The 26,312-nt window shown below is 47.6% G+C and overlaps 2 protein-coding genes across 9 annotated transcripts in view; one reads left to right on the top strand and one right to left on the bottom strand.

Annotated features, from left to right (window-relative positions):
* LOC115083409 (E3 ubiquitin-protein ligase TRIM39-like) overlaps window positions 1-12,802 on the top strand; it is a 39,474-nt gene extending 26,672 nt beyond the window's left edge. Inside the window, exons 6-8 of the mRNA XM_029587214.1 lie at window positions 8,275-8,304; window positions 9,502-9,981; window positions 12,462-12,802. Coding sequence (XP_029443074.1) covers window positions 8,275-8,304; window positions 9,502-9,981; window positions 12,462-12,802 — 851 coding nt within the window. The remainder of the gene's footprint in view (window positions 1-8,274; window positions 8,305-9,501; window positions 9,982-12,461) is intronic.
* An 11,319-nt stretch (window positions 12,803-24,121) lies between these two features.
* Window positions 24,122-26,312, bottom strand: part of LOC115085788 (protein brambleberry-like) — a 36,444-nt gene continuing 34,253 nt past the window's right edge. For 7 of the 8 annotated variants that reach the window (XM_029592203.1, XM_029592201.1, XM_029592204.1 and 4 more), the window contains one exon: window positions 24,122-24,680. In XM_029592203.1, coding sequence (XP_029448063.1) covers window positions 24,500-24,680 — 181 coding nt within the window. In that variant the 3' untranslated portion in view covers window positions 24,122-24,499. Of the gene's footprint in view, window positions 24,681-26,139; window positions 26,198-26,312 lie in introns of all 8 variants that reach the window. The other variant, XM_029592206.1, reaches the window with a different exon arrangement.

The raw sequence follows: 26,312 nt of genomic DNA, 5'->3' as shown, positions 1-26,312 counted from the left end.
TTTAGCAGCCTCGCCCCAGGAACATCTCCACTCACTGCATGCATCTTTATCACCTTACCACCTGGAAACATCTCCACTCACTGCATGCAACTTTAGCACCCTCCCACCTGGGAACATCTCCACTCACTGCATGCATCTTTAGCACCCTCCCACCTGGGAACATCTCCACTCACTGCTTGCATCTTTAGCACCCTCCCACCTGGGAACATCTCCACTCACTGCATGCATCTTTAGCACCCTCCCACCTGGGAACATCTCCACTCACTGCATGTATCTTTAGCAGCCTCGCCACAGGAACATCTCCACTCGCTGCATGCATCTTTAGCACCTTACCACCTGGAAACTTCTCCACTCACTGATGCATCTTTAGCACCCTCCCCCCGGGAACATCTCCACTCACTGATGCATCTTTAGCACCCTCCCACCTGGGAACATCTTCATTCACTGCATGCATCTTTAGCACCTTACCATCTGGGAACATCTCCACTCACTGCATGCAACTTTAGCATCCTCCCCCCACCCGGGAACATTTCCACTCACTGCATGTATCTTTAGCAGCCTCGCCCCAGGAACATCTCCACTCACTGCATGTATCTTTAGCACCTTACCATCTTGAAACATCTCCACTCGCTGCATGCATCTTTAGCATCCTCCCCCCACCCGGGAACATTTCCACTCACTGCATGTATCTTTAGCAGCCTCGCCCCAGGAACATCTCCACTCACTGCATGCATCTTTAGCACCTTACCACCTGGAAACATCTCCACTCACTGCATGCAACTTTAGCATCCTCCCCCCACCCGGGAACATCTCCACTCACTGCATGTATCTTTAGCAGCCTCGCCCCAGGAACGTCTCCACTCACTGCATGCATCTTTAGCAGCCTCGCCCCAGGAACATCTCCACTTGCTGCATGCATCTTTAGCACCCTCCCCCAGGGAACATCTGCACTCACTGCATGCATCTTTAGCACCTTCCCCCAGGAAACATCTCCACTCACTGCATGCATCTTTAGCACCCTCCCCCAGGGAACATCTGCACTCACTGCATGGATTTTTAGCACGTTATCACCTGGAAGAATCTCCACTCACTGCATACAGCTTTAGCACCTCACCCCCAGGAACATCTTTACTCACTGCATGCATCTTTAGCACCCTCCTCCCAGGAACATCTCCACTCGCTGCATAAATCTTTAGCACCCTTCCCCCAGGAACATCTTCACTCACTGCATGCATTTTTAGCATCCTCCCCCCCCCCACCCGGGAACATCTCCACTCACTGCATGTATCTTTAGCACCCTTGCCCCAGGAACATCTCCACTTGCTGCATAAATCTTTAGCATCCTCCCATCTAGAAATATCTCCACTCGCTGCATGCATCTTTAGCACCCTCCCCCAGGAACATCTTCACTCACTGCTTGCTTCTTTAGCACCCTCCCACCTGGGAACATCTCCACTCACTGCATGCATCTTTAGCACCCTCCCACCTGGAAACATCTCCACTCACTGCATGCATCTTTAGCACCCTTCCCCCAGGAACATCTTCACTCACTGCATGCATTTTTAGCATCCTCCCCCCCCCCCCACCCGGGAACATCTCCACTCACTGCTTGCATCTTTAGCACCCTCCCACCTGGGAACATCTCCACTCACTGCATGCATCTTTAGCACCCTCCCACCTGGGAACATCTCCACTCACTGCATGTATCTTTAGCAGCGCCCCAGGAACATCTCCACTTGCTGCATGCATCTTTAGCAGCCTCGCCCCAGGAACATCTCCACTTGCTGCATGCATCTTTAGCACCTTACCACCTGGAAACATCTCCACTCACTGCATGCAACTTTAGCATCCTCCCCCCACCTGGGAACATCTCCACTCACTGCATGTATCTTTAGCAGCCTCGCCACAGGAACATCTCCACTCGCTGCATGCATCTTTAGCACCTTACCACCTGGAAACTTCTCCACTCACTGATGCATCTTTAGCACCCTCCCCCAGGGAACATCTCCACTCACTGATGCATCTTTAGCACCCTCCCACCTGGGAACATCTTCATTCACTGCATGCATCTTTAGCACCTTACCATCTGGGAACATCTCCACTCACTGCATGCAACTTTAGCATCCTCCCCCCACCCGGGAACATTTCCACTCACTGCATGTATCTTTAGCAGCCTCGCCCCAGGAACATCTCCACTCACTGCATGTATCTTTAGCACCTTACCATCTGGAAACATCTCCACTCGCTGCATGCATCTTTAGCATCCTCCCCCCACCCGGGAACATTTCCACTCACTGCATGTATCTTTAGCACCCTCGCCCCAGGAACATCTCCACTCACTGCATGCATCTTTATCACCTTACCACCTGGAAACATCTCCACTCACTGCATGCAACTTTAGCACCCTCCCACCTGGGAACATCTCCACTCACTGCATGCATCTTTAGCACACTCCCACCTGGGAACATCTCCACTCACTGCTTGCATCTTTAGCACCCTCCCACCTGGGAACATCTCCACTCACTGCATGCATCTTTAGCACCCTCCCACCTGGGAACATCTCCACTCACTGCATGTATCTTTAGCAGCCTCGCCACAGGAACATCTCCACTCGCTGCATGCATCTTTAGCACCTTACCACCTGGAAACATCTCCACTCACTGATGCATCTTTAGCACCCTCCCCCCGGGAACATCTCCACTCACTGATGCATCTTTAGCACCCTCCCACCTGGGAACATCTTCATTCACTGCATGCATCTTTAGCACCTTACCATCTGGGAACATCTCCACTCACTGCATGCAACTTTAGCATCCTCCCCCCACCCGGGAACATTTCCACTCACTGCATGTATCTTTAGCACCCTCCCCCCGGGAACATCTCCACTCACTGATGCATCTTTAGCACCCTCCCACCTGGGAACATCTTCATTCACTGCATGCATCTTTAGCACCTTACCATCTGGGAACATCTCCACTCACTGCATGCAACTTTAGCATCCTCCCCCCACCCGGGAACATTTCCACTCACTGCATGTATCTTTAGCAGCCTCGCCCCAGGAACATCTCCACTCACTGCATGTATCTTTAGCACCTTACCATCTGGAAACATCTCCACTCGCTGCATGCATCTTTAGCATCCTCCCCCCACCCGGGAACATTTCCACTCACTGCATGTATCTTTAGCAGCCTCGCCCCAGGAACATCTCCACTCACTGCATGCATCTTTATCACCTTACCACCTGGAAACATCTCCACTCACTGCATGCAACTTTAGCACCCTCCCACCTGGGAACATCTCCACTCACTGCATGCATCTTTAGCACCCTCCCACCTGGGAACATCTCCACTCACTGCTTGCATCTTTAGCACCCTCCCACCTGGGAACATCTCCACTCACTGCATGCATCTTTAGCACCCTCCCACCTGGGAACATCTCCACTCACTGCATGTATCTTTAGCAGCCTCGCCACAGGAACATCTCCACTCGCTGCATGCATCTTTAGCACCTTACCACCTGGAAACTTCTCCACTCACTGATGCATCTTTAGCACCCTCCCCCCGGGAACATCTCCACTCACTGATGCATCTTTAGCACCCTCCCACCTGGGAACATCTTCATTCACTGCATGCATCTTTAGCACCTTACCATCTGGGAACATCTCCACTCACTGCATGCAACTTTAGCATCCTCCCCCCCACCCGGGAACATTTCCACTCACTGCATGTATCTTTAGCAGCCTCGCCCCAGGAACATCTCCACTCACTGCATGTATCTTTAGCACCTTACCATCTTGAAACATCTCCACTCGCTGCATGCATCTTTAGCATCCTCCCCCCACCCGGGAACATTTCCACTCACTGCATGTATCTTTAGCAGCCTCGCCCCAGGAACATCTCCACTCACTGCATGCATCTTTAGCACCTTACCACCTGGAAACATCTCCACTCACTGCATGCAACTTTAGCATCCTCCCCCCACCCGGGAACATCTCCACTCACTGCATGTATCTTTAGCAGCCTCGCCCCAGGAACATCTCCACTCACTGCATGCATCTTTAGCAGCCTCGCCCCAGGAACATCTCCACTTGCTGCATGCATCTTTAGCACCTTACCACCTGGAAACATCTCCACTCACTGCATGCAACTTTAGCATCCTCCCCCCACCTGGGAACATCTCCACTCACTGCATGTATCTTTAGCAGCCTCGCCCCAGGAACATCTCCACTCGCTGCATGCATCTTTAGCACCTTACCACCTGGAAACTTCTCCACTCACTGATGCATCTTTAGCACCCTCCCCCAGGGAACATCTCCACTCACTGATGCATCTTTAGCACCCTCCCACCTGGGAACATCTTCATTCACTGCATGCATCTTTAGCACCTTACCACCTGGGAACATCTCCACTCACTGATGCATCTTTAGCACCCTCCCACCTGGGAACATCTTCATTCACTGCATGCATCTTTAGCACCTTACCATCTGGGAACATCTCCACTCACTGCATGCAACTTTAGCATCCTCCCCCCACCCGGGAACATTTCCACTCACTGCATGTATCTTTAGCAGCCTCGCCCCAGGAACATCTCCACTCACTGCATGTATCTTTAGCACCTTACCATCTGGAAACATCTCCACTCGCTGCATGCATCTTTAGCATCCTCCCCCCACCCGGGAACATTTCCACTCACTGCATGTATCTTTAGCATCCTTCCCCCAGGAACATCTCCACTCGCTGCATGCATCTTTAGCACCTTACCACCTGGGAACATCTCCACTCACTGCATGCATCTTTAGCACCCTCCCCCCCCGCGAACATCTCCACTCACTGATTTTTATTTTTATTTATTTATTTATTTTTATATACCGGTGTTCGATTTTACTTATCACATCAGTTTACATTTAAACAAAATTTGCAGGGACTCATGCGTTACCTTTGTCAAATACATTAAACATTTAAATATGGAGATTGTTAACAAGGGATATAAAAGAACATGTGGAATGGCTAACACTACGGGATGCACAAAGGGGCGCACAAAGGGGAGTGCCCCTTTGTCGCGTCCCTTCGGTGCGCAACGCCTGGTGTTCTGGCGCCATTTAACGTCCGTCACAGTCTTCAGTGATGTCAGAGGGGGCGGGTCTCCTGATCGAGGATCACACACCGTTCCGCCCTCCCCTCTCAGTTCCAGATGGATTCTTTCACCTTTTTTTTCTCTCTTTCTGTCTTTCTTATCACTGTTAGTTGTTTCAGGGAGCCCGGTGGTGATGGTGTGTGGCATCCCTGCATCTTTAGCCCCTTACCACATGGAAACATCTCCACTCACTGCATGCAACTTTAGCACCCTCCCACCTGGGAACTTCTCCACTCACTGCATGCATCTTTAGCACCCTCCCACCTGGGAACATTTGCACTCACTGCATGCATCTTTAGCACCCTCCCCCCAGGAACTTCTCCACTCACTGCATGAATCTTTAGCACCCTCCCCCAGGGAACATCTCCACTCACTGCATGCAACTTTAGCACCCTCCCACCTGGGAACATCTCCACTCACTGCATGCATCTTTAGCACCCTCCCCCAGGGAACATCTGCACTCACTGCATGCATCTTTAGCACCCTCCCCCCAGGAACATCTCCACTCACTGCATGAATCTTTAGCACCCTCCCCCAGGGAACATCTCCACTCACTGCATGCAACTTTAGCACCCTCCCACCTGGGAACATCTCCACTCACTGCATGCATCTTTAGCACCCTCCCACCAGGGATCATCTCCACTCACTGCATGCATCTTTAGCACGTCACCACCTGGAAACATCTCCACTCACTGCATATAGCTTTAGCACCTCCCCCCCAGGAACATCTTCACTCACTGCATGCATCTTTAGCACCCTCTCCCCAGGAACATCTCCACTCACTGCATGCATCTTTAGCACCCTCCTCCCAGGAACATATCCACTCGCTGCATAAATCTTTAGCACCCTCCCATCTGGAAACATCTTCACTCCCTGCATGCATTTTTAGCACCCTCCCACATGGGAACATCTTCACTCACTGCATGTATCTTTAGCACCCTCCCCCAGGGAACATCTGCACTCACTGCATGCATCTTTAGCACCTTACAACCTGGGAACATCTCCACTCACTGCATGAATCTTTAGCACCTTACCACCTGGGAACATCTTCACTCACTGCATGCATCTTTAGCACCTTACAACCTGGGAACATCTCCACTCACTGCATGAATCTTTAGCCCCTTACCACCTGGGAACATCTTCACTCACTGCATGCATCTTTAGCACCTTACAACCTGGGAACATCTCCACTCACTGCATGCATCTTTAGCACCCTCCCACATGGGAACATCTTCACTCACTGCATGCATTTTTAGCACCCTCCCACCTGGGAACATCTTCACTCACTGCATGTATCTTTAGCACCCTCCCACATGGGAACATCTTCACTCACTGCATGCATTTTTAGCACCCTCCCACCTGGGAACATCTCCACTCACTGCATGCATCTTTAGCACCCTCCCACATGGGAACATCTTCACTCACTGCATGCATTTTTAGCACCCTCCCACCTGGGAACATCTTCACTCACTGCATGTATCTTTAGCACCCTCCCCCAGGGAACATCTGCACTCACTGCATGCATCTTTAGCACCTTACAACCTGGGAACATCTCCACTCACTGCATGAATCTTTAGCACCTTACCACCTGGGAACATCTTCACTCACTGCATGCATCTTTAGCACCTTACAACCTGGGAACATCTCCACTCACTGCATGAATCTTTAGCCCCTTACCACCTGGGAACATCTTCACTCACTGCATGCATCTTTAGCACCTTACAACCTGGGAACATCTCCACTCACTGCATGCATCTTTAGCACCCTCCCACATGGGAACATCTTCACTCACTGCATGCATCTTTAGCACCTTACAACCTGGGAACATCTCCACTCACTGCATGCATCTTTAGCACCCTCCCACATGGGAACATCTTCACTCACTGCATGCATTTTTAGCACCCTCCCACCTGGGAACATCTCCACTCACTGCATGCATCTTTAGCACCCTCCCACATGGGAACATCTTCACTCACTGCATGCATTTTTAGCACCCTCCCACCTGGGAACATCTTCACTCACTGCATGTATCTTTAGCACCCTCGCCCCAGGAACATCTCCACTCGCTGCATAAATCTTTAGCACCCTCCCACCTGGAAACATCTCCACTCGCTGCATGCATCTTTAGCACCCTCCCCCCGGGAACATCTGCACTCACTGCATGCATCTTTAGCACCTTACCACCTGGGAACATCTCCACTCACTGCATGCATCTTTAGCACCTTACCACCTGGGAATATCTCCGCTCACTGCATGCATCTTTAGCACCCTCCCCCAGGGAACATCTGCACTCACTGCATGCATCTTTAGCACCTTACCACCTGGGAACATCTCCACTCACTGCATGCATCTTTAGCACCTTACCACCTGGGAACATCTTCACTCACTGCATGCAACTTTAGCACCCTCCCCCAGGGAACTTCTCCACTCACTGCATGTATCTTTAGCACCCTCCCCCCAGGAATGCTTGCAGTCAGTTCAATGTGTGCAACTTTAATACCCATACCCTGGGAACACCTTCACTCAACACGTGCACCTTTAACAACTCCCCTCTGGAATCCTCTCCACTCAGCCCTTGTTCCTTCAGCCACATTGAGGGGACACAATTCATGCTTTTTACCTCTAGAAATTTCTTTGATAATTTCCCTGAGATGTCCCAACAATTTTATCCTGATTGTATCCTCAGCATCAGCCTTAGAACAGGAGACAACATGCAGAATCAGTTCAGAGAGAACTTCCTGGCTCAGAAATCAATAAAATTCCAAAGAGGAACCTCTGACAATTCTGAATTATCTGTCAAATAGCAATAAGAAGACAACGTGAATTTGTCTGGGATTTCTGTTATACGTCTGATGAACATAAAAACAGAGAATTATCATTTTTATAAATATCGGTTTATGATTCTATTCTAGTGCATAAAAATGCCAAGTTCTTTCTTTCTAACAGAGGAAATGTCACAAGTTCTCTGATGGACATTTTATAAACTGGAAGCTCTAACATTTCTCTATTTCTTACTGTTTCTTCCCACCCTGCAGGACTGGATAAGTTTTATTCACAGTCTGATAAATATATTTCTGCCTGGCACTGTATTTATTTCTCTTCTCTGACCTCTGATCCGTGTTTCTCTTTGTTTTAATTCAGAGTGGTGGATGGATCGTTTCAGATATGCAGGTAACTGCCTCTGACATAACTAATTATACAAATGATTCAATCTATGTATGAGAGCTGCTACAGTGTCTCCTCCAGCCTCACCCTTCCCCTCCTGCCCCCTGTATGCTTCCTGGGAGGGGAGGGGTTGGGGCAGGAAGCAGAGGGCAGTTCTCTGTTACCTGAGATTCAGGGCAGGGGGGCAGAGCCCTGGTGCTCATGCAATGGGTCCCCTGCTATGCAGAGTCAGGGCATAGGTAACCCCAGCACTCTCCTCCCTCAGACACCACAGTATCTTCCTCCCTCTCCCCTCCAAGCCTGATCTAAACATTCTCCTCCTCTTCATCCCCCCCCCACAACCTCAGCAGTCTCTTTTCCATAGGCTCCCACTCTCAACTGTGAAGCTGCTGCCCCTACAGCCTCCTGAGCAACCCTGGCACTGCCTCCATTTCTGTCACCACCCCTACATTCCCACCCCTTACTCCCCTTCCAACTGAAATCATCCTCCCTCTCCCCCCTGCATGCCCCAGCCCTCTCCCCTTCCCAGCTGTGAATCTGCTGCCCCTGCAGCCTTCACTCTCCTCTGCCGCTTGCTCTGTGCTGGCCCCGCTCTTTCCGCTCTCTGCGTCTCCCTCCCGCCTGCGTGGCCGGTGCAGCTTCTCCCAGTGCAGACCCCAGTGCCAGCACCGCTGCCTCCTGCCGCACGGGGCAATTACTGCACTTCCTGCCACAGGAGCACATGCAGGAATTGACAGAGACCCCACCCCTTATACTAAGGACTGCCCCTGCCTTTATTGCGGGAGGAGGGGGGGGTGTCATGGGGGCGAGGTGTTTTCAGTGGAAGGGAAATATAAATGGGAAGAGGAGGCCAATCGGGCTGTGAATTGTAGGAAGCCCGGCAGGGAATTAGCCAATTAGAAACTCCTTTCACTGATGATGTCAGGGGAATCAGTCCAATGGGAGATACTGGAGAGCAGCCGGCCAATAGGATCACTGGTATGGCTGAGCCCTGTCAGTGAGTGGCAACCAATAACAGAGCTCCTCTTATAGACTACGTAAGTGACTCAGGAAGCAGCCAATGAGGTTTAGGGGTGGGAGAGTGAAGAGCCAATGAGAGTTAGAGCTGGGGGGGGGGTATAGGGAACCAATGGGGGTTAGAGGTGTGTGAGGAGCCAATGATGAGTGTGTGCTCATGTTTATTCATGTGTCTCCTCTCTGCAGTGCCTGTGACTCTGGACCCTGAAACTGCGCATCCTGAGCTCCTCCTATCTGAGGATGGGAAAAGTGTCAGAGAGGGAGGGGCAGGGCAGAGCCTCCCTGACAGTCCCCGGAGATTTGATACTGAGCCCTGTGTGCTGGGGCGTGAGGGCTTCACCTCGGGGAGACATTACTGGGAGGTGGGGGTGGAGCTGCAGGAGGGGGGTATCTGTCAGCTGGGGGTGTGCAGAGACTCTGTGAGGATGAAGGGGGAGATCTCACCATCACCTGAGGAGGGATACTGGGGAGTGGGGCTGTGGCCTGGAGGTAAATGCTGGGCCCTCACCTCCCCCAATACCGAGCTCCCCCTGAGTGAGAGCCCCCGGGCAGTGGGGATTCTCCTGGACTATGAGGGAGGGGAAGTTTCATTTTACAATGCAGAGAATAAATCTCATCTCTACACCTTCTCCCACACCTCCACTGGCCCTCTCCTGCCTTTCTTCTGTACTTTTAAAGCAGCTCTGAGGATCCTCCCAGTGCAGGGCTGGGAGTGAGAGACCCCGGGCAGTGAGGATTCTCCTGGACTATGACGGAGGGGAAGTTTCATTTTACAATGCAGAGAATAAATCTCATCTCTACACCTTCTCCCACACCCTCACTGGCACTCTCCTGCCTTTCTTCTGTACTTATAAAGCAGCTCTGAGGATCCTCCCAGTGCCAGGCTGGGAGTGAGAGATACCGGGCAGTGGGGATTCTCCTGAACTGAGGGAAGGGGAAGTTTCATTTTACAATGCAGAGAATAAATCTCATTTCTACCCCTTCTCTGGCACTCTCCTGCCTTTCTTCTGTCTTTATGAAGCAGCTCTGAGGATCCTCCCAGTGCCAGGCTGGGAGTGAGAGCCCCCGGGCAGTGGGGATTCTCCTGGACTATGAGGGAGGGGAAGTTTCATTTTACAATGCAGAGAATAAATCTCATCTCTACACCTTCTCTGGCACTCTCCTGCCTTTCTTCTGTACTTATAAAGCACTGAACTCTAGGAAGGTATAGGGATGAGTAATATTAACTTAGTAACCTCTCTGAGGCAGGGACACATTGTACTTGTATGTAATTGGTGGTAAATGATGTCTGTAATACTGCAGCAATGATAAGAGGAATATTAATAATAAAAATAATAAAATTAATAAAATCTGTTTTCCATTTGCTCCTCACTCCTCCCCTGTACATTTCTCTTGGGGGGGGGGGGGGAGTGCTTGCTATCACAGCACATACACTCTACACCAGTGGTTCGCAACTGGTGTGTCGCCAAGCACACGCAGGTGTGTCGCCACACTTCCCGGTCCCCCGCTGACCCTGCTGCTCCCCCACCCAAGCAAAATAGGTCCTCCGCCCGGGCGAAACGCGGCAGGACAGCTGGGGTCAGCAGCACCGGCATGCTCTCTTCTTCCCGCGCCCAGGAAGAGGATGTGGTGAGCAGCAGGTGCATGCACGGGAAGAAGAGACCATGCTAGTGCAGGCAGTATCGGCCTGAAGAAGAGAAGAGAGGTGCAGCCTGAGGAATGAGCAGCGCAGCTTGGAGAAAAACAAAGAACAATGTCAACCCTTGTGGCCGATGGGACTCTTTCTCCACGAGGGCTGAAAGTGAAGGAGGTTGCTGCTGTCGCTAGTTTGGGGGGAGGGGTAAGTGAATGAGCAAACATATGTGTTTGAGGTGCTGTGTGTATGAGTGAGACAGCATGTATGTGAATGATTGAGGCCTGTATATGTGAAAGAGAGTATGTCTGTGACTGAGAGCCTGTGTGTCTAAGTTTGTGATTGAAAACCTGTTTGAGTGAAAGAGTATGTGTGTATGATTGAGATCCTTTTTGTGTGAGAGAGATCATGTGTATGTATGATTAAGAGCCTGTGTGTATAAGTAAGAGAGAGAGCATGTGTGTCTGTGACTGAGAGCTGGTTTAGGTGAGGGAGCATGTGAGTATGTGATTGAAAGCCTGTGTGTAAATATATGAGAGAGAGAGCATGTGTGTCTGTGTCTGATTGAAAGCTGGTTTAGGTGAGAGAGTATGTGAGTATGTGATTGAGAGCCTGTGTGTAAATGAGAGAGAGAGCATGCATGTAAGAGAAAAAGACAGCATGTATGTGTGCGATTGAAAGCCTGTATGTGTAAGCATGAAAAGACAGCATGTGTGTAAATGTGTAACTAAGAGCCTATATAAGTGAGAGAGAAAAAGCATATGTATATGTGAGCGATTGAGAACATTGCGGAGTGCGCTCATTGGGACCGAGCTTATGGCCTTCAGGTACTGTTATGAAGCACACCCTCGGGCCTGGTCAGGAACTCGGAAGTGCGATCCATCAGGAGAGGAATGTGAGCCCTTGAGCTGTGGCATGACTCAGGGAGGAGCCCCAAGACACACCTTGGGAGGTGAGCTGGTACCAGCACGGATGGAGCAGGAACAAGGCTGGAGCAGAGACAAGGCATGGATTATCTGGGAATGGAACAAGACTGAAGATACTGACCCTCCACCAGACCTGCATGCTACAAGAAGACCAACAATGCAATGGTGGTCAATGAACAGTCCTCCGACTGTTCCAAGCCCTTTCAGACCTGCCGCTGGGTAACAGCAAGAAGCGGCAGGCCAGACGGAGGCCAGGCAAAGACATGGATACTTGGGCGAAGACTCAGATGAAGACGTAGGTGCTTGGACGAAGACTCAGGCAAAGACGTAGGTGCTTGGACGAAGATTCAGGATTAAAGTTCAGAAGACGAAGACTCAGGTTCAAAGGTCAGGATCAAGTACTAGGTTGAGGCTGTGACGCAGCGTGCCCTACACAGCCCACCCGCGGGACTGGTCGTGGACCATGCTTGATACGGGGCAGACTCTATACAAGATAATGGAGCAAATCAGAAGGTGTCCCAGAAAATGAGAGGCCTGCCCTACACATCCACTTGTGGCTGGTCATGGACCATGCTTTGTCGATGCAGGTACCAAACAGAGCCCAACCCATGGACAGAGCAGACACAAGGAATCAGAGGGCCAGCAAAGTTCAAGACACAGGACCAAGACAGGACTTGGCTTCGGAGGCTTGCGCAGCAAACGACGAAGGGTGGACATCAAGGAACCAAAGGTACAGGACATGAAGGCTGGATTACAGGACATCAAGGACGTCAGGACTGGATCACGGAGCATCTCGGTCGTCAGGAACATGGACATCAGGAACATCAGGGCTGGATTGCAAACATCCCAAACTACAGACGAAGGAATTCTGATGAGGGACAAGACTAAGACATCAAGACGAGGAGACCAGAAACATCAGAAAACATGAAGAACACGAAGCCATCTACACAATGAAGACCACGGAAAACCTGGACTACCAGACAGAACATAACGATGTGCAAGCTGATCTGAAGGCCGGAGTGACTAAAGAGGAACCCTTATATAGAGCTGGAACCTCTTCAGTGTATTTAAAGGGCCCACGGCCTGGGGCATATCCAGCCACGGGCCCTTTAAATACACTGAAGAGGTGCGAGCCGGACAGCGAGCCGGACAGCGGAGTCCCTGCCGTGCAGAAGCAGACTGAGCAGGCAGGCTTCGGGGCAGCCTCCTGGCTGCAAGATGACGTCAGAACGACAGAGGCAACGGTCCTCCCCTGCCGCTCAGGAGGAGTTTGACGGTGGCTCCATGCCGCAAAGAGAACAGCTGACCAGCGCGGCCTCCAGGCCGCACAAGAAAATCTCTGCGGGGCTTCCTCGCTGCAGAGGCGGAGTCTCTAGTGGCGGACATCGGGCAGGGTCGGCCCGCCACAAAGGATGGCAGAGGCGCAATGGTCCAGGCCATGAGTGCAGCAGCAGTGGTGGCCTCCTGGCTGCTTGGGTGGGCGGCGGCACGGCCGTCCAGGCCGTGACTGCCGCAGGACGGCTCCAGCATCAGCAGCAGCAGCTTGGGTGAGTGAAGAGGCCTGCTCGCGGAGATTAGCTCCGCGGGCAGGAATCGTAACAAGAACCAGTGTGAGAGAGATAGAGGAGAAAGTTGCAAGCAAACCATCCCTCCTCCTGCTAATTCAAAACAATCTCAGGGCACCTGGATATCAACCGTTCCCAGGTATGCAGAGCAAAACATTTTTTTTTGTATCATTATTGGGCCTTTGTGTCTGCTATTTTGAAATATTTTATTGGTAAAACATTGACAAGACAGGCGAAGAGAGAATTTGAAATGAAGTTGGCTATAGAGGCAAAAACTCATAATAAATCTTTTTTAAATATATCCAAAGCAAAAAAACCTGTGAGGGAGTCTGTTGGACCATTAGATGACTGAGGGGTTAAAGGGGCTCTTAGAGAAGATAAGGCCATTGCAGACTAAATTAATTCTTTGCTTCCGTGTTTACTAATTTATTTATTTATTTATTTATTTATTTAAAAACTTTTATATACCGGTATTAGTATGCATACATCATACCGGTTTACAATGTAACTTTAAAGGTAGAAATTACAATGAACAGGGAGGGCGAACAAGGAGGAGTATTTTATTTTTATTTATTTGTGTTTTTCTATACCGGCATTCACGGCAGTTCGTATCATGTCGGTTTACATAAAACAAGGGGTGAGCAATACATTATAACGTACATAGCTAAAACGTAAGAGTATACATTACAAAAGTATAACAAATGCGTAGAAGAAAAAGTTACAATAAAACAGGGGTTATTCTAACTGGGATTAGAGTTAGAGGAGAGATAAAAAGTTTAACAAGAAGTAAAACATTGTAGTGATTGGTTGGTATTGTCTGTTTCAGTTTAATAGAAGATGCTCAGTGTTGCTGCATTTGATGGAAGTGAATCATTAAGGGTCCGGAAATGCTTTCATGAACAGCCATGTTTTAAGTCTCTTCCTGAAGGTTGGAAGACATGGTTCCTGTCGTAATTCTAAGGGGATTGAGTTCCATAGTGGGGGACCTGCTGTGGAGAAGGCCCGATCTCTCAATGTTATATGTTGGGTGGTATTGTTGTGAGGTACTTGTAGATATTCTCTATATGCTTCTCTGATGGGTCTGTTGGAGGAATGTTTTTTGAGAGCTATTTGTAGATGGAGTGGAGCCAGTCCATGGATATTTTTGTAGATTGTGGTGAGGGACTTATGAATTATTCTGTAGTGGATTGGTAACCAGTGAAGGTCTTTGAGGACTGGTGTAATGTGATCTCTTCTCCTTTTGTTTGTTAGAATTCTTGCTGCCGTGTTCTGTATCATTTGGAGAGGTTTAGTGTGGGATGATGGGAGGCCTAGAAGGATAGAGTTGCAGTAATCAATTTTCGCAAATATTATTGCTTGGAGCACTGTTCTATAATCATGGAAATGAAATAGGGGTTTTATTCTTTTTAATATGTGCAGTTTGTGGAAGCAGTCTTTGGTTGTTTGGTTGATAAACGATTTTAAATTTAGCTGGTTGTCTATAGAAACTCCTAAATCTCTTACTTTTGAGATTTGCAAGTTGGCTGGCGGGTTTGTAGTGATTTTGCAATTATCTGGAGAGATTAGCATGAATTCGCTTTTTGATTGGTTTAGAATAAGATTTAAGCTGGATAAGAGATCGTTAATTTCTTGAAAACAGTTTTCCCAAAGTTCTAGAGCTTTAGTGATGGATTCTTTGATGGGGATCACAATCTGGACATCGTCGGCGAATATGAAGTGTTTTAGGTTCAATTTGTTTAGCAGTTGGCAAAGCGGGAGAAGGTATAAGTTGAAAAGTGTTGGTGAGAGAGAGGAACCCTGAGGAACTCCTTGTGAAGATGGGTATCTGGGGGATTCTTTGTTGTGGATTTTAACTTTGAAACCTCTGTTTTCTAAGAATGTCTTGAACCATGTTAGTGCTGATCCTGCAATACCGATGTTCGCCAGTTGCTTTAGTAATATGGTGTGGTTAACAGTATCGAAAGCTGCCGATAGATCCAATAAAATCAGTAGGAAGGCCTGTCCTTTGTCGAGGCCCAGTATAATGTAGTCAGTCAGTGAGATTAGAAGGGATTCTGTGCTTGAAGCTTTTCTGAAACCGAATTGAGTAGGGAATAGAATTTTGTGTTCTTCTATGTATTCAGATAGTTGTGAGTTAACTAGTTTCTCCATCACCTTGGCAATGAAAGGCAGATTGGAGATTGGACGGAAGTTGTTAGGATCTTTGGGGTCCAAGTTAGGCTTCTTGAGGAGCGGTTTAATGGATGCTAGTTTGAGGTCGTCTGGATAGAAACCCTGGGTGAATGAGCAGTTTATGATGTCCGCTAGGGTTTTGGTTATGGTGTCCGGGATTAGCAGTAGTAGTTTAGATGGGATCTGGTCTAGTGGATGAGATGAGGGTTTCATTTTCTTAAGAAGTGTTTGGATCTCTGAGGAAGTGGTGAGTTCAAGAGACTGGAGGGAGATGTCTTTATTATGGAGTGCATAATTGCTGGCTGGTGTGCCTGTATTAGGCTTTAATTGTGTTAGCAGGTTTGTGATTTTCTTACTGAAGAAGAATGCCAGCTCATCAGCTTTTGTTTGAGCTTGGTTAGGTGGTATGTCAGGAAGGTTGGCCTGAGTTAGATTGGAGACAAATGTGAATAGCGCTTTGGAGTCGAATATGATGTCATGAATCTTATGTGCGTAGAAGTATACAAAGAGCAGGAGGTGGAGGAATTAAAGCAATAAATAAAAACTGCAACGGACTATTTACAGGAATATACAAGGCGTAGGCAAGATACTTGCAGAAGTCGGTGTACTTAATCAGGGTAGGCTTGTCGGAAGAGCCATGTTTTAAGTTTTTTTCTGAACTTGGCGTAACATGGCTCTAGCCTGAGAGTGGTAGGAGGGCGTTCCATTGTTTAGGGCCTGCAATGGATAGTGCACGGTCCCTAGTAGAGGAGAGGTGGGCTTTTTTTCAAAGGGGGAATGGAGAGGGTGCCTTTGTTGACAGTGCGAGTGGGTCGTTCAGTGCGTATAGGACGAAAGGGTTCATCCAACCAATTGGAATTGTGCGAGTGGATGGACTTGTGCACTATGGTTAGAATTTTGAAGAGAATTCGGGATGCGATGGGGAGCCAGTGGAGTTCTTTGAGTATTGGGGTAATGTGATCAGCTTTCCTTGAGTTGGTGATGACCCTGGCGATGGCATTCTGGAGCATTTGTAAGGGCTTGGTGGTGGAGGAGGGTAGGCCAAGGAAGAGGGCATTACAGTAGTCCAGCTTTGAGGAAAGGGTGGCTTGGACGACGGTGCGGAAGTCATGATAGTGGAGGAGGGGTCTGAGTTTCTTCAGGATGTGAAGCTTGAAGAAACCTTCTTTGAGGATGGAGTTGATCTGTTTTTTGAGATTGAGTTGTTGATCTATGATAACCCCAAGGTCTCTTACTGTGGGTTGGGGTGTTATGACGTTGAAAGCTGGATCGTTGGAGATCGGTGGTTTGGGAGGGAGGTGAGGAGAGATAAGGAGCAGCTCTGTTTTGGAGGAGTTTAGAGCGAGGTGGATGTTGGTGAGGAAGTCATTGATGTTGGCAAGACATGTGTTCCAGAAGGCAAGGGCATCTGAGAGAGAGTTGTGAATGGGAATGACGATTTGAACGTCATCTGCATGATGGTAGAATTTGAGGCCGAGGTCTGTGAGGAGCTGACATAGAGGTGTGAGATAAATGTTGAAAAGGGTGGAGGAGAGGGAGGAGCCTTGTGGGACACCTTGAGACAAGGGATAGAGTGTGGAGTTGGCGTTTCCTATCTTGACGGAGAACTTTCTGTTAGATAAGTAGGATTTAAACCATAGTAGGGCTAGGCCTGAGATGCCTATTTCGGATAGCCGGTTGATGAGGAGGTTATGGTTGATGGTATCAAAGGCAGCTGAGATGTCGAGTAAGGCGAGGAGGTAACAGTTGCCTCGGTCCATGCCTATGAGTAAGTGGTCCGTGAGGGAGAGCAGGAGGGTTTCTGTATTGAGGTATTTACGGAAGCCATATTGGGCTGGATGCAGAATGTTGTTGCTTTCTAGATATTCTGTAAGTTGGATGTTTACAATCTTTTCCATAATTTTGGATAGGAAGGGCAGGTTAGAGATAGGGCGGAAGTTAGCGGGGTCTTTAGGGTCTAGTGTTGGTTTTTTTAGGAGGGGCTTGACAATAGCTTGTTTAAGAGCATCTGGGACAGAGCCTGAAGAGAGGGAGGAGTTTATGATGTCTGCGATGGGTTTGGATATAGTGTTCGGGATGGAGAGGAGGGATTTTGTGGGAATGGTGTCTGAAGGGTGGGAAGCTGGTTTGAGTTTTCTGAGAATAGATTCCACTTCTTTAGCGGAAGTCAGGTCAAGGGTTTGGAGGGTGGGTGAAGTGGGGGAAGGTTGGAGGGAGGGGGAAGGGGAGGTGGATGGAGAAGGGTGTTGAAATCTGCGGAGGATGTTGGTGATTTTTGTGAGGAAATACTGGGCGATTTCTTCGCTCTTAGTGGAGGCATCATTCTCAGGGATAGTGGGCTGAGAGGATTTGGTGAGGTTGGCAACATAATTGAAAAGGGCTTTCGGGTTGTACATGTATTGGTGGATCTTAGCTGAAAAGTAGTCTCTTTTTGTTTTGAGGGTGGTTATTCTATATTGGTGAAGGGTAGTTTTGAAACTTGAGGCGAGTTGGGGTGAGGGGGCTTTATGCCAGTTTCTCTCACGCTGCCTGAGGGTATTTTTTAGGGATCTTAGTTCAGTCGTGTACCAGGGTTGATGATTTTTTGTGGGTTGGGTAATGTTACGTCTGGAGATGGGGCATAGTTTGTCAGCAATTTCAAGAGTCATGCTGAGCCAGGATTTGATGGCAGTCTCTGGACTGGAGCAGTCAAGGCTAGTGGATGTGTTGGAAATGGCAAGAGCCAGTTCATCTCCAGAGCAGGGTTTCCTGAAGGTGAAGGTGGTGTTGTTTGAGGGAGTGGGGGTAGTAGGGAAGTTAAGGGGGAGGAGGGCTTTTATGAGGAAGTGGTCGGACCAAGGTACAGGGGAGCAGGTGGGGGGGGTGGGATGGTAGGAAGCAGTGGTTGATGAATATAAGGTCAAGGGAGTGACCAGCTTGGTGCGTGGGGGAGGCAACAATTTGTCTAAGGCCTAGAGCTTGGAGTGCAGTAAGGAATGCCTCACAAGAAGGGGTAAGGGGGGTGGCATCGACATGGAGGTTGAAGTCTCCTAGTATGATGGAAGGGATTTCAATGTTTATGTTGGCAGATAAGAATTCAATTAAGGGGGAGGGGTCCCGTTCGATGGATCCAGGAGGGGCATAAATGAGACAGATTTGCAGTGAGGGGGCTTTGAAGAGGCCAATTTCTAGCTTGGAGGGTGATGTGGTGTGGGAGAGTTTGAGATTAAGGTGTTTCTTGAAGGCTAGGAGGATGCCACCTCCTCTTTTCTTGGGTCTTGGAATGGATAGGAATTCGTAGGATTGTGCAGGTAGCTGGTTCAGGAGGATAATGTCTGTTTCTTTGAGCCAGGTTTCCGTGATGGCACAGATGTCTGGCTTGGTGTCAGTGAGGAGGTCATTTAGGATGGGGGTTTTTTTGGAGAGTGATTGGGCGTTGAACAGAATGATGGAGAGGGTAGTGAGTCCAAGGAATTGGTTGAGGGGGGTAGTGAGGATAGGGAGGAGGGATTTGTAAGGGGGGGGGGGGGGGGGGGGGGGGTCTGTTGTGGGGGAGGTGGATGCGGTTGATGTGTTGTGTGGTCATAGTGGGTGAGTAGGCAAAGGAGGAGGGAGGGAGAGGGGGTAGGTAAAAAGGAAACTGAGAGGATATAGGGTAGTACAAGGCGGGGATTAAGGTATCAAGGAGTTAAACTGAGAGAAGGGCACTGAGGGAAGGGCACAAAGCTGATTAGGTAGGGTAAGAGGTGTAAATAGTGTACCATGCAGGTTATACAGCTTAGATAACATGCACAAATAACAGAATAGAGCAATTTAAGGTGTTAGGGGGAGTAGTCCAGTGGCTGGGAGGCAGGCTCATGAGCACCTGTGAGAGGTGAGATAGGCACTTTGAGGAGGTGCCCACTCACTCGGAGGTCCTGGAGCTGGATGGGTCTTGGCTGAGAGGCTGGCAAGTGAGCAGCGATACCTCAGGGTCAAAAGGGACTGCTGGGTGAGAAGGAGGTCCGTGTAGTACTTTAGGGTCTTCCAGGGTCCTTCAGGGCTGCCCGAAGGGGCGCTCAAAGGGGCAGGCCCCTTTGTCGCGCTCCTTCGGCGCGTGACACTTGACCAGGTTAGATTTTTATAGATGACTCTTTTCTGTGTCGCTCAAAAGTGATGTCATCAATATGGGTCTTAGCATCCAGCACAGAGATTTAAAAGCGGAGTCGTTAGAAGCAGGGCAGTCTTCCAGCTGGGGGAGGGGTCAACAGCCACGAGGTGGAGGAGGAGAGGGTCCAATGGAGGGCTGGGTGCAGGAAACAGCTCAATCCAAGCCCTGGATCCTGGCTTGCAGAGCAGAGAAAAGAAAGGCATGAAGATGTTGGGGAGATACCAGTACAGGAGATGGTTTTCAGGGGTGATGAGTCAGCCGAACTGAACGAAATCACTGTGAACCTGGAAGATGTAGTAGGCCAGATTGACAAACTAAAGAGTAGCAAATCACCCGGACAGGATGGTATGCATCCTAGAGTACTGAAGGAACTCAAAAATGAAATTTCTGATCTATTAGTTAAAATTTGTAACCTATCATTAAAATCATCCATTGTACCCAAAGACTGGAGGGTGGCCAATGTAACCCCAATACTTAAAAAAGGCTACAGGGGTGATCCGGGTAACTATAGACCAGTGAGCCTGACTTCAGTGCCAGGAAAAATAGTGGAAACTATTCTAAAGATCAAAATCGTAAAGCATATAGAAAGACATGATTTAATGGAACACATTCAACATGGATTTACCCAGGGGAAGTCTTGCCTAACAAATCTGCTTCATTTTTTTGAAGGGGTTAATAAATATGTGGATAAAGGTGAACCGGTAGATGTAGTGTATTTGGATTTTCAGAAGGCGTTTGACAAAGTTCCTCATGAGAGGCTTCTAGGAAAAGTAAAAAGTCATGGGATAGGTGGCGATGTCCTTATGTACACTACATCTACCGGTTCACTTTTATCCACATGTTTATTAACTCCTTCAAAAAAGTGAAGCAGATTTGTGAGGCAAGACTTGCCTTGGGTAAAGCCATTTTGACCATGTTCCATTAAACCATGTCTTTCTATATGCTCTGTGATTTTGACGCTTAGAACACTTTCTACTGTTTTTCCTGGTACTGAAGTCAGGTTAACCAGTCTGTAGTTTCCTGGATCGCCCCTGGAGCCCTTTTTAAATATTGGGGTTACATTAGCTATCCTCCAGTCTTCAGGTACAATGGATGATTTTAATGATAGATTACAAATTTTTACTAATAGGTCTGAAATTTCATTTTTGAGTTCCTTCAGAACCCTGGGGTGTATACCATCTGGTCCAGGTGATTTACTACGCTTCAGTTTATTAATCAGGCCTACCACAACTTCTAGGTTCACCATGATTTGGTTCAGTCCATCTGAATCATTACCCATGAAAACCTTCTCTGGAACAGGTATCTCCCCAATATCCTCTTCAGTAAACACCGAAGCAAAGAAATCATTTAATTTTTCCGCGATGGCCTTAACTTCTCTAAATGCCCCTTTAACCCCTCGATCATCTAATGGTCCAACTGATTCCCTCACAGGCTTTCTGCTTCAGATATATTTAAAAAAGATTTTACTATGAGTTTTTGCCTCTACGGCCAACTTCTTTTCAAATTCTCTCTTAGCCTGTCTTATCAATGTCTTACATTTAACTTGCCGACACTTATGCATTATCCTATTTTCTTCTGATGGATCCTTCTTACAATTTTTGAATGAAGATCTTTTGGCTAAAATAGCTTCTTTCACCTCCCCTTTTAACCATGCCAGTAATCATTTTGCCTTCTTTCCACCTTTCTTAATGTGTGGAATATATCTGGACTGTGCTTCTAGAATGGTATTTTTATTTATTTATTAAACAATAACCATGCCTCTTGCACACTTTTTACCTTTGTAGTTGCTTTCAGTTTTTTTCTAATAAGTTCTCATTTTATCAAAGTTTCCCTTTTGAAAGTTTAGCACAAGAGTCATGGATTTGCTTACTGTCCCCCTTCCAGTCATTAATTCAAATTTGATCATATTATGATCACTATTGCCAAGCGGCCCCACCACCATTACCTCTCTCACCAAATCTTGTCCTCCACTGAGAATTAGATCTAAAATTGCTTCCTCTTGTCAGTTCCTGAACCAATTGCTCCATAAAAATATCATTTATTCCATCCAGGAACTTTTATATCTCTAGCATATACACATGAGTCATTTACCCAGTCAATATTGGGGTAATTGAAGTCTACCAATTTGGTTAGCTTCCCTAATTTCTCTTAGCATTTCACTATCAATCTCACCATCTTGACCAGGTGGACGGTAGTATACTCCTATCACTATAGTCTTCCCTGACACACAAGGGATTTCTACCCATAAAGATTCAATTGTGCATTTAGTCTCGTGCCATCCCGGACATAAAGCACCACACCACCTCCCGACTGCTCCTCTCTGTCATTGCGATATAATTTGTACCCCGGTATAGCACTGTCCCATTGGTTATCCTCCTTCCACCATGTCTCTGAGATGCCAATTAAGTCTATGTCATCATTCACTGCTATACATTCTAATTCTCCCATCTTACTTCTTAGACTTCTGGCATTAGCGTACAAACATTTCAAAGTTTGGTTTTTGTTTGTATTTTCATTCTGCTTTTTAATTGATAGGGATGATGGAATTTTTAGCTCAGATGAGTTTTTAGTTACAGGCACTTGGACTACTTTTCTAATTATTGGAACCTCACTGTCGGGATGCCCTAATTCTAATGCATCATTAGTATCATTTAAAGATACATCTCTCCGAACCATGCGCTGCTGAGCGACTGTCGGCTTTCCCCTTTGTTCTAGTTTAAAAGCTGCTCTATCTCCTTTTTAAAGGTTAGCGCCAGCAGTCTGGTTCCACCCTGGCTAAGGTGGAACCCATCTCTTCGGAAGAGACTCCCCCTTCCCCAAAAGGTTCCACAGTTCCTAACAAAACTGAATCCCTCTTCCTTGCACCATCGTCTCATCCACGCATTGAGACTCCGGAGCTCTGCCTGCCTCTGGTGACCTGCGCGTGGAACAGGGAGCATTTCAGAGAATGCTACCCTGGAGGTTCTGGATTTAAGCTTTCTACCTAAGAGCCTAAATTTGGCTTCCAGAACCTCCCTCCCACATTTTCCTATGTCGCTGGTGCCCACATGTACCACGACAGCCGGCTCCTCCCCAGCACTGTCTAAAATCCTATCTAGGTGACGCGTGAGGTCCGCCACCTTCGCACCAGGTAGGCATGTTACCAGGCGATCCTCATGTCCACCAGCCACCCAGCTGTCTACATTCCTAATAATCGAATCACCAACTATGACGGCCAACCTAACCCTTCCCTCCTGGGCAGTAGGCCTTGGGGAGATATCCTGGAGAGCACTGAGAGCTTACACTGAAAATTAAATTACTGGGTCCGAGGTAGAGTAAACTTACATTCTGTTGGCCAAAGTTATTCTATCGCTGTGCCCAGTCTGCTAGAAGCAGCTAGTCACTACCACACTAGGCACAGCAATAGTATAATATGGCAACCAGAAATGTGAGTTATGTTTTACTCCTGTTCTGACCTAGAAGTTAAATTTCCAGGGTTAAGCAAATGTGCTTTAAGCCGTCTGCCCTTTAATGCAGCTCCCTGCATTGCTGGGGAATAGCTAATGCCTTCTTTTACACGGGATTTGCATGCACTCACACTAAATTCAGCGCTGGTTTGAACTCTTGGTTTAGTGCAGATTTTTTAGGAGTTAAAATCCCTGTTAAATACCAGAACTAAATCCAAGGGAGGGCACATATATTCTGCTTATAGCATAGATGAATTGTCTGATGTTTCAGGACCCAGATTAAAGCTCAGGTGTTAATTGTAATTTAAAAAAATAATAACTAGCTATGCAATATGTGAGCTGCAAGAAGACTGGTACTGAAACTATATTATTTAAACATGGAAATTACTATAGAGATAAGACCTCAGTATTGGCAAGAGATCTGAATTAACAGAAACTTCTGATGGCCAATTGGTCCAATCATCGGTCTTATAATCTCTAGTTTTAATTTTATTTTGGTATTAACAAACTTGCGTGTTATTTTATTAATTAATTGCATAGCTAGTTATTTTTTTGTTTCGACTGTATACTAGTTATATCCCTTTATTTTGTTGGTTAATTGTAATTTAAACTTTTGATTATGACCTGCCTTGAGATTATCTTTGGAAAAGGCAGAGTGCGTGACATGTTTGAAAGAGCCATGCCATTTTGATTTGCCAGATTTTCATTCTTAGACAATTACCTGCTCTCTACCACTTCACGTGATCTTTTGCAGGTACAGCTGCCCACTGACACGTGGGAGTGTGTGTGTGTGTGTGGGGGGGGGGGGGGGGGGGGGGGGGGGTTGACATGAGCTGGTTTCTGCAGAATCTGAGCATCCCCCAGCTAATGCCACTCATGCTTGCATGCACGTTACCCAATGTCCACCTTTGAGCATGAATACAAAAAAGCCAGGCTCCCAGCAAGTGTTTTATTATCCATTGCATAAATTAAAAACTGGCACACAACCTAAGAGCAGATTAAAAGCCAAAATTTTAAGAGAGAGTCTTGAGATTAATGCCTTTTGTCTTATAAATGACAGCAAAGTCCATTAAAACCAAACTGGCAGTGGTGCTCCCCTGCAACCAGTATGCAGGATCCTCACTTCAGCTACCACTATTTTAAAATCCCATGTATGGTGTTTACAGCAAGTATCAGCATCTTCTTCCTTAAAAAAAAACCAAAAAACCCCAACATTCCGCCTCCCACAACCCAATCAAAAGGATCCTCCGTCTTAACCTGGAGCCTGTCCTCTGCAGGCTGGTTCTGCATTTATGGGTCCATTCATGACTGCCCTAGACATCTTCCATTAGAGCAGAGGCAGCAGCTCCCACGGTTCTGCTGGAGCTGTAGGACGTTTGCCCCAAGGAGTGGACGTAACAGAAGTCCTGCCCAGCGACAGTCCTGTTCCTGCAGGGATGACCCGCCTTGGTGGTGGCAAAGCACAGCAGTCGCGGTGACACCGAAGAGACAGACCTGAAGGTAGAAAACAAAAAGGCCATTACGTCCACGTTCTGGGAAAGGAGGCATGTTTTAGCAGATCAGTCTTATGTTGGCCTAATAAGAAAAAAAAAAAAAAACTAAAGCTGCATTGTTGGCAGGTCCTAGACTATTAATGGATTATTTCCACCAGCAGGACTACACAAATAAACCCAATCACCATGTGGCATGCTATCCTGCTCTCTCATACATGGAACCCCAGCAACTCCCGTCACCGTGCGGCCCGTTGCCCTGCCCTCCTGTACACAGGGGCCTGCCGGTTTTCAAAGAGAAGATACTTGCACACATATGGAAAGTTGCCTAAGGAAAAAAAGAGTAACCGCGGATTTGCACCTCCTTTTTCCCTGCAAAAACTACATGCGACGTTGCCACCCCTGGACCTCAGCCCAGCCCGGAAATGTTCCCACACAACGCAGGCAGCTTCTTTCCACACCTTTAGCCACGTGAAGGGCGGGCAATTTCAAAAAAAAGCCTCATCTGGGTAAATGGCTTCTGAAAATTGTCCCGAATGCAAAAGGAGAACTTAAAAAACGACATTGCTTTTCTTTGCAAGACCTAAGAGACGGACATTACAGCCTGTGGTCGAGCATGAAGCTGGTTTCAAACTCAACCTGAATTCAGCTTTTATTGGTTCTCAGTTATGCATCAGTGCTAGTGTCCTCTGCATTCAACAAAGATTCCCTTTAGGTGGTGCTCATATCAGGTTTCAGATCAGGAGCCCCTCCCTTTTTTTTTTTTTTATATATAAAATTTCTGTTTTGCATCATCTGTAGACCTGGGCTGTGCCTTATCTAGGCCCAGTTGCAAAAAAGCATTTTCATAAAAATAATGGAGGTTCTCAAATATACCCAAACCATAGCCAGTGCCTCCTGAGCATTTGAACCTTTTGTTTTAAAATCTCTGTCCTTAATATAAAGTGGTCCCTGCACCTTCTCCCATTCGTGGTTCTAACTGGAGAGGTCTGTGATAATTAATTCCATCCGGATGTAATCAGGCCGTGTCTGCCCAGTCTCGTAGCGCCTCCTCTCACATCCTCCACCCTGCGCCTTTTCATTCTAGAGGCAGGGCATTCCTCATCTTCTATTCTAACCTCGGAAGACCGGGAGCATCCATGTTCTCTCCCCCTTCAGAAGAATGCGTCTTCCAGCCAGCGGCAGGGTTAAAGATCTTTTTTTTTTTTTAATATATGTCAGTACTGATCACCGATCAGCTCTGGCATAACTCCCAGAATATGCACAGCTTTGCTTCCACATTTACAGTCAGGATCCACCACCTTTCGTTATTTCAGTCCAATAGCCACAGGGCTTGCTATATGTGAAGCAGAGTACCCCATGCCCTCTACATTGGGATTTTCATGCGATATAAAATGCAAGGGGGCTGTAATAAAACTATGCAATATCTGGAAGCGGATCAGCCTAAATCTGCCACTCTTTACCATTTCTTTTCATCTGGCCCAGCTCAGCCTTCCATCATCCATCTCCAATTTGCAGCAGCTCCGGAGAGTAAAAAAAAAAAAAAAAAAAAAAGTGTATATAATGGAAACAGACTTACAGTTCTGCTCCTGTATCAAAGTCTTTTCAAATTTCCAATAATTGCTCTTTGCATTTT

The sequence above is a fragment of the Rhinatrema bivittatum genome, chromosome 2 (assembly GCF_901001135.1).
Source record: "Rhinatrema bivittatum chromosome 2, aRhiBiv1.1, whole genome shotgun sequence".
Taxonomy (NCBI): domain Eukaryota; kingdom Metazoa; phylum Chordata; class Amphibia; order Gymnophiona; family Rhinatrematidae; genus Rhinatrema; species Rhinatrema bivittatum.
The sequence above is the reverse complement of the archived record's forward strand: the minus strand, read 5'-3'. Positions and strand labels throughout refer to the sequence as shown.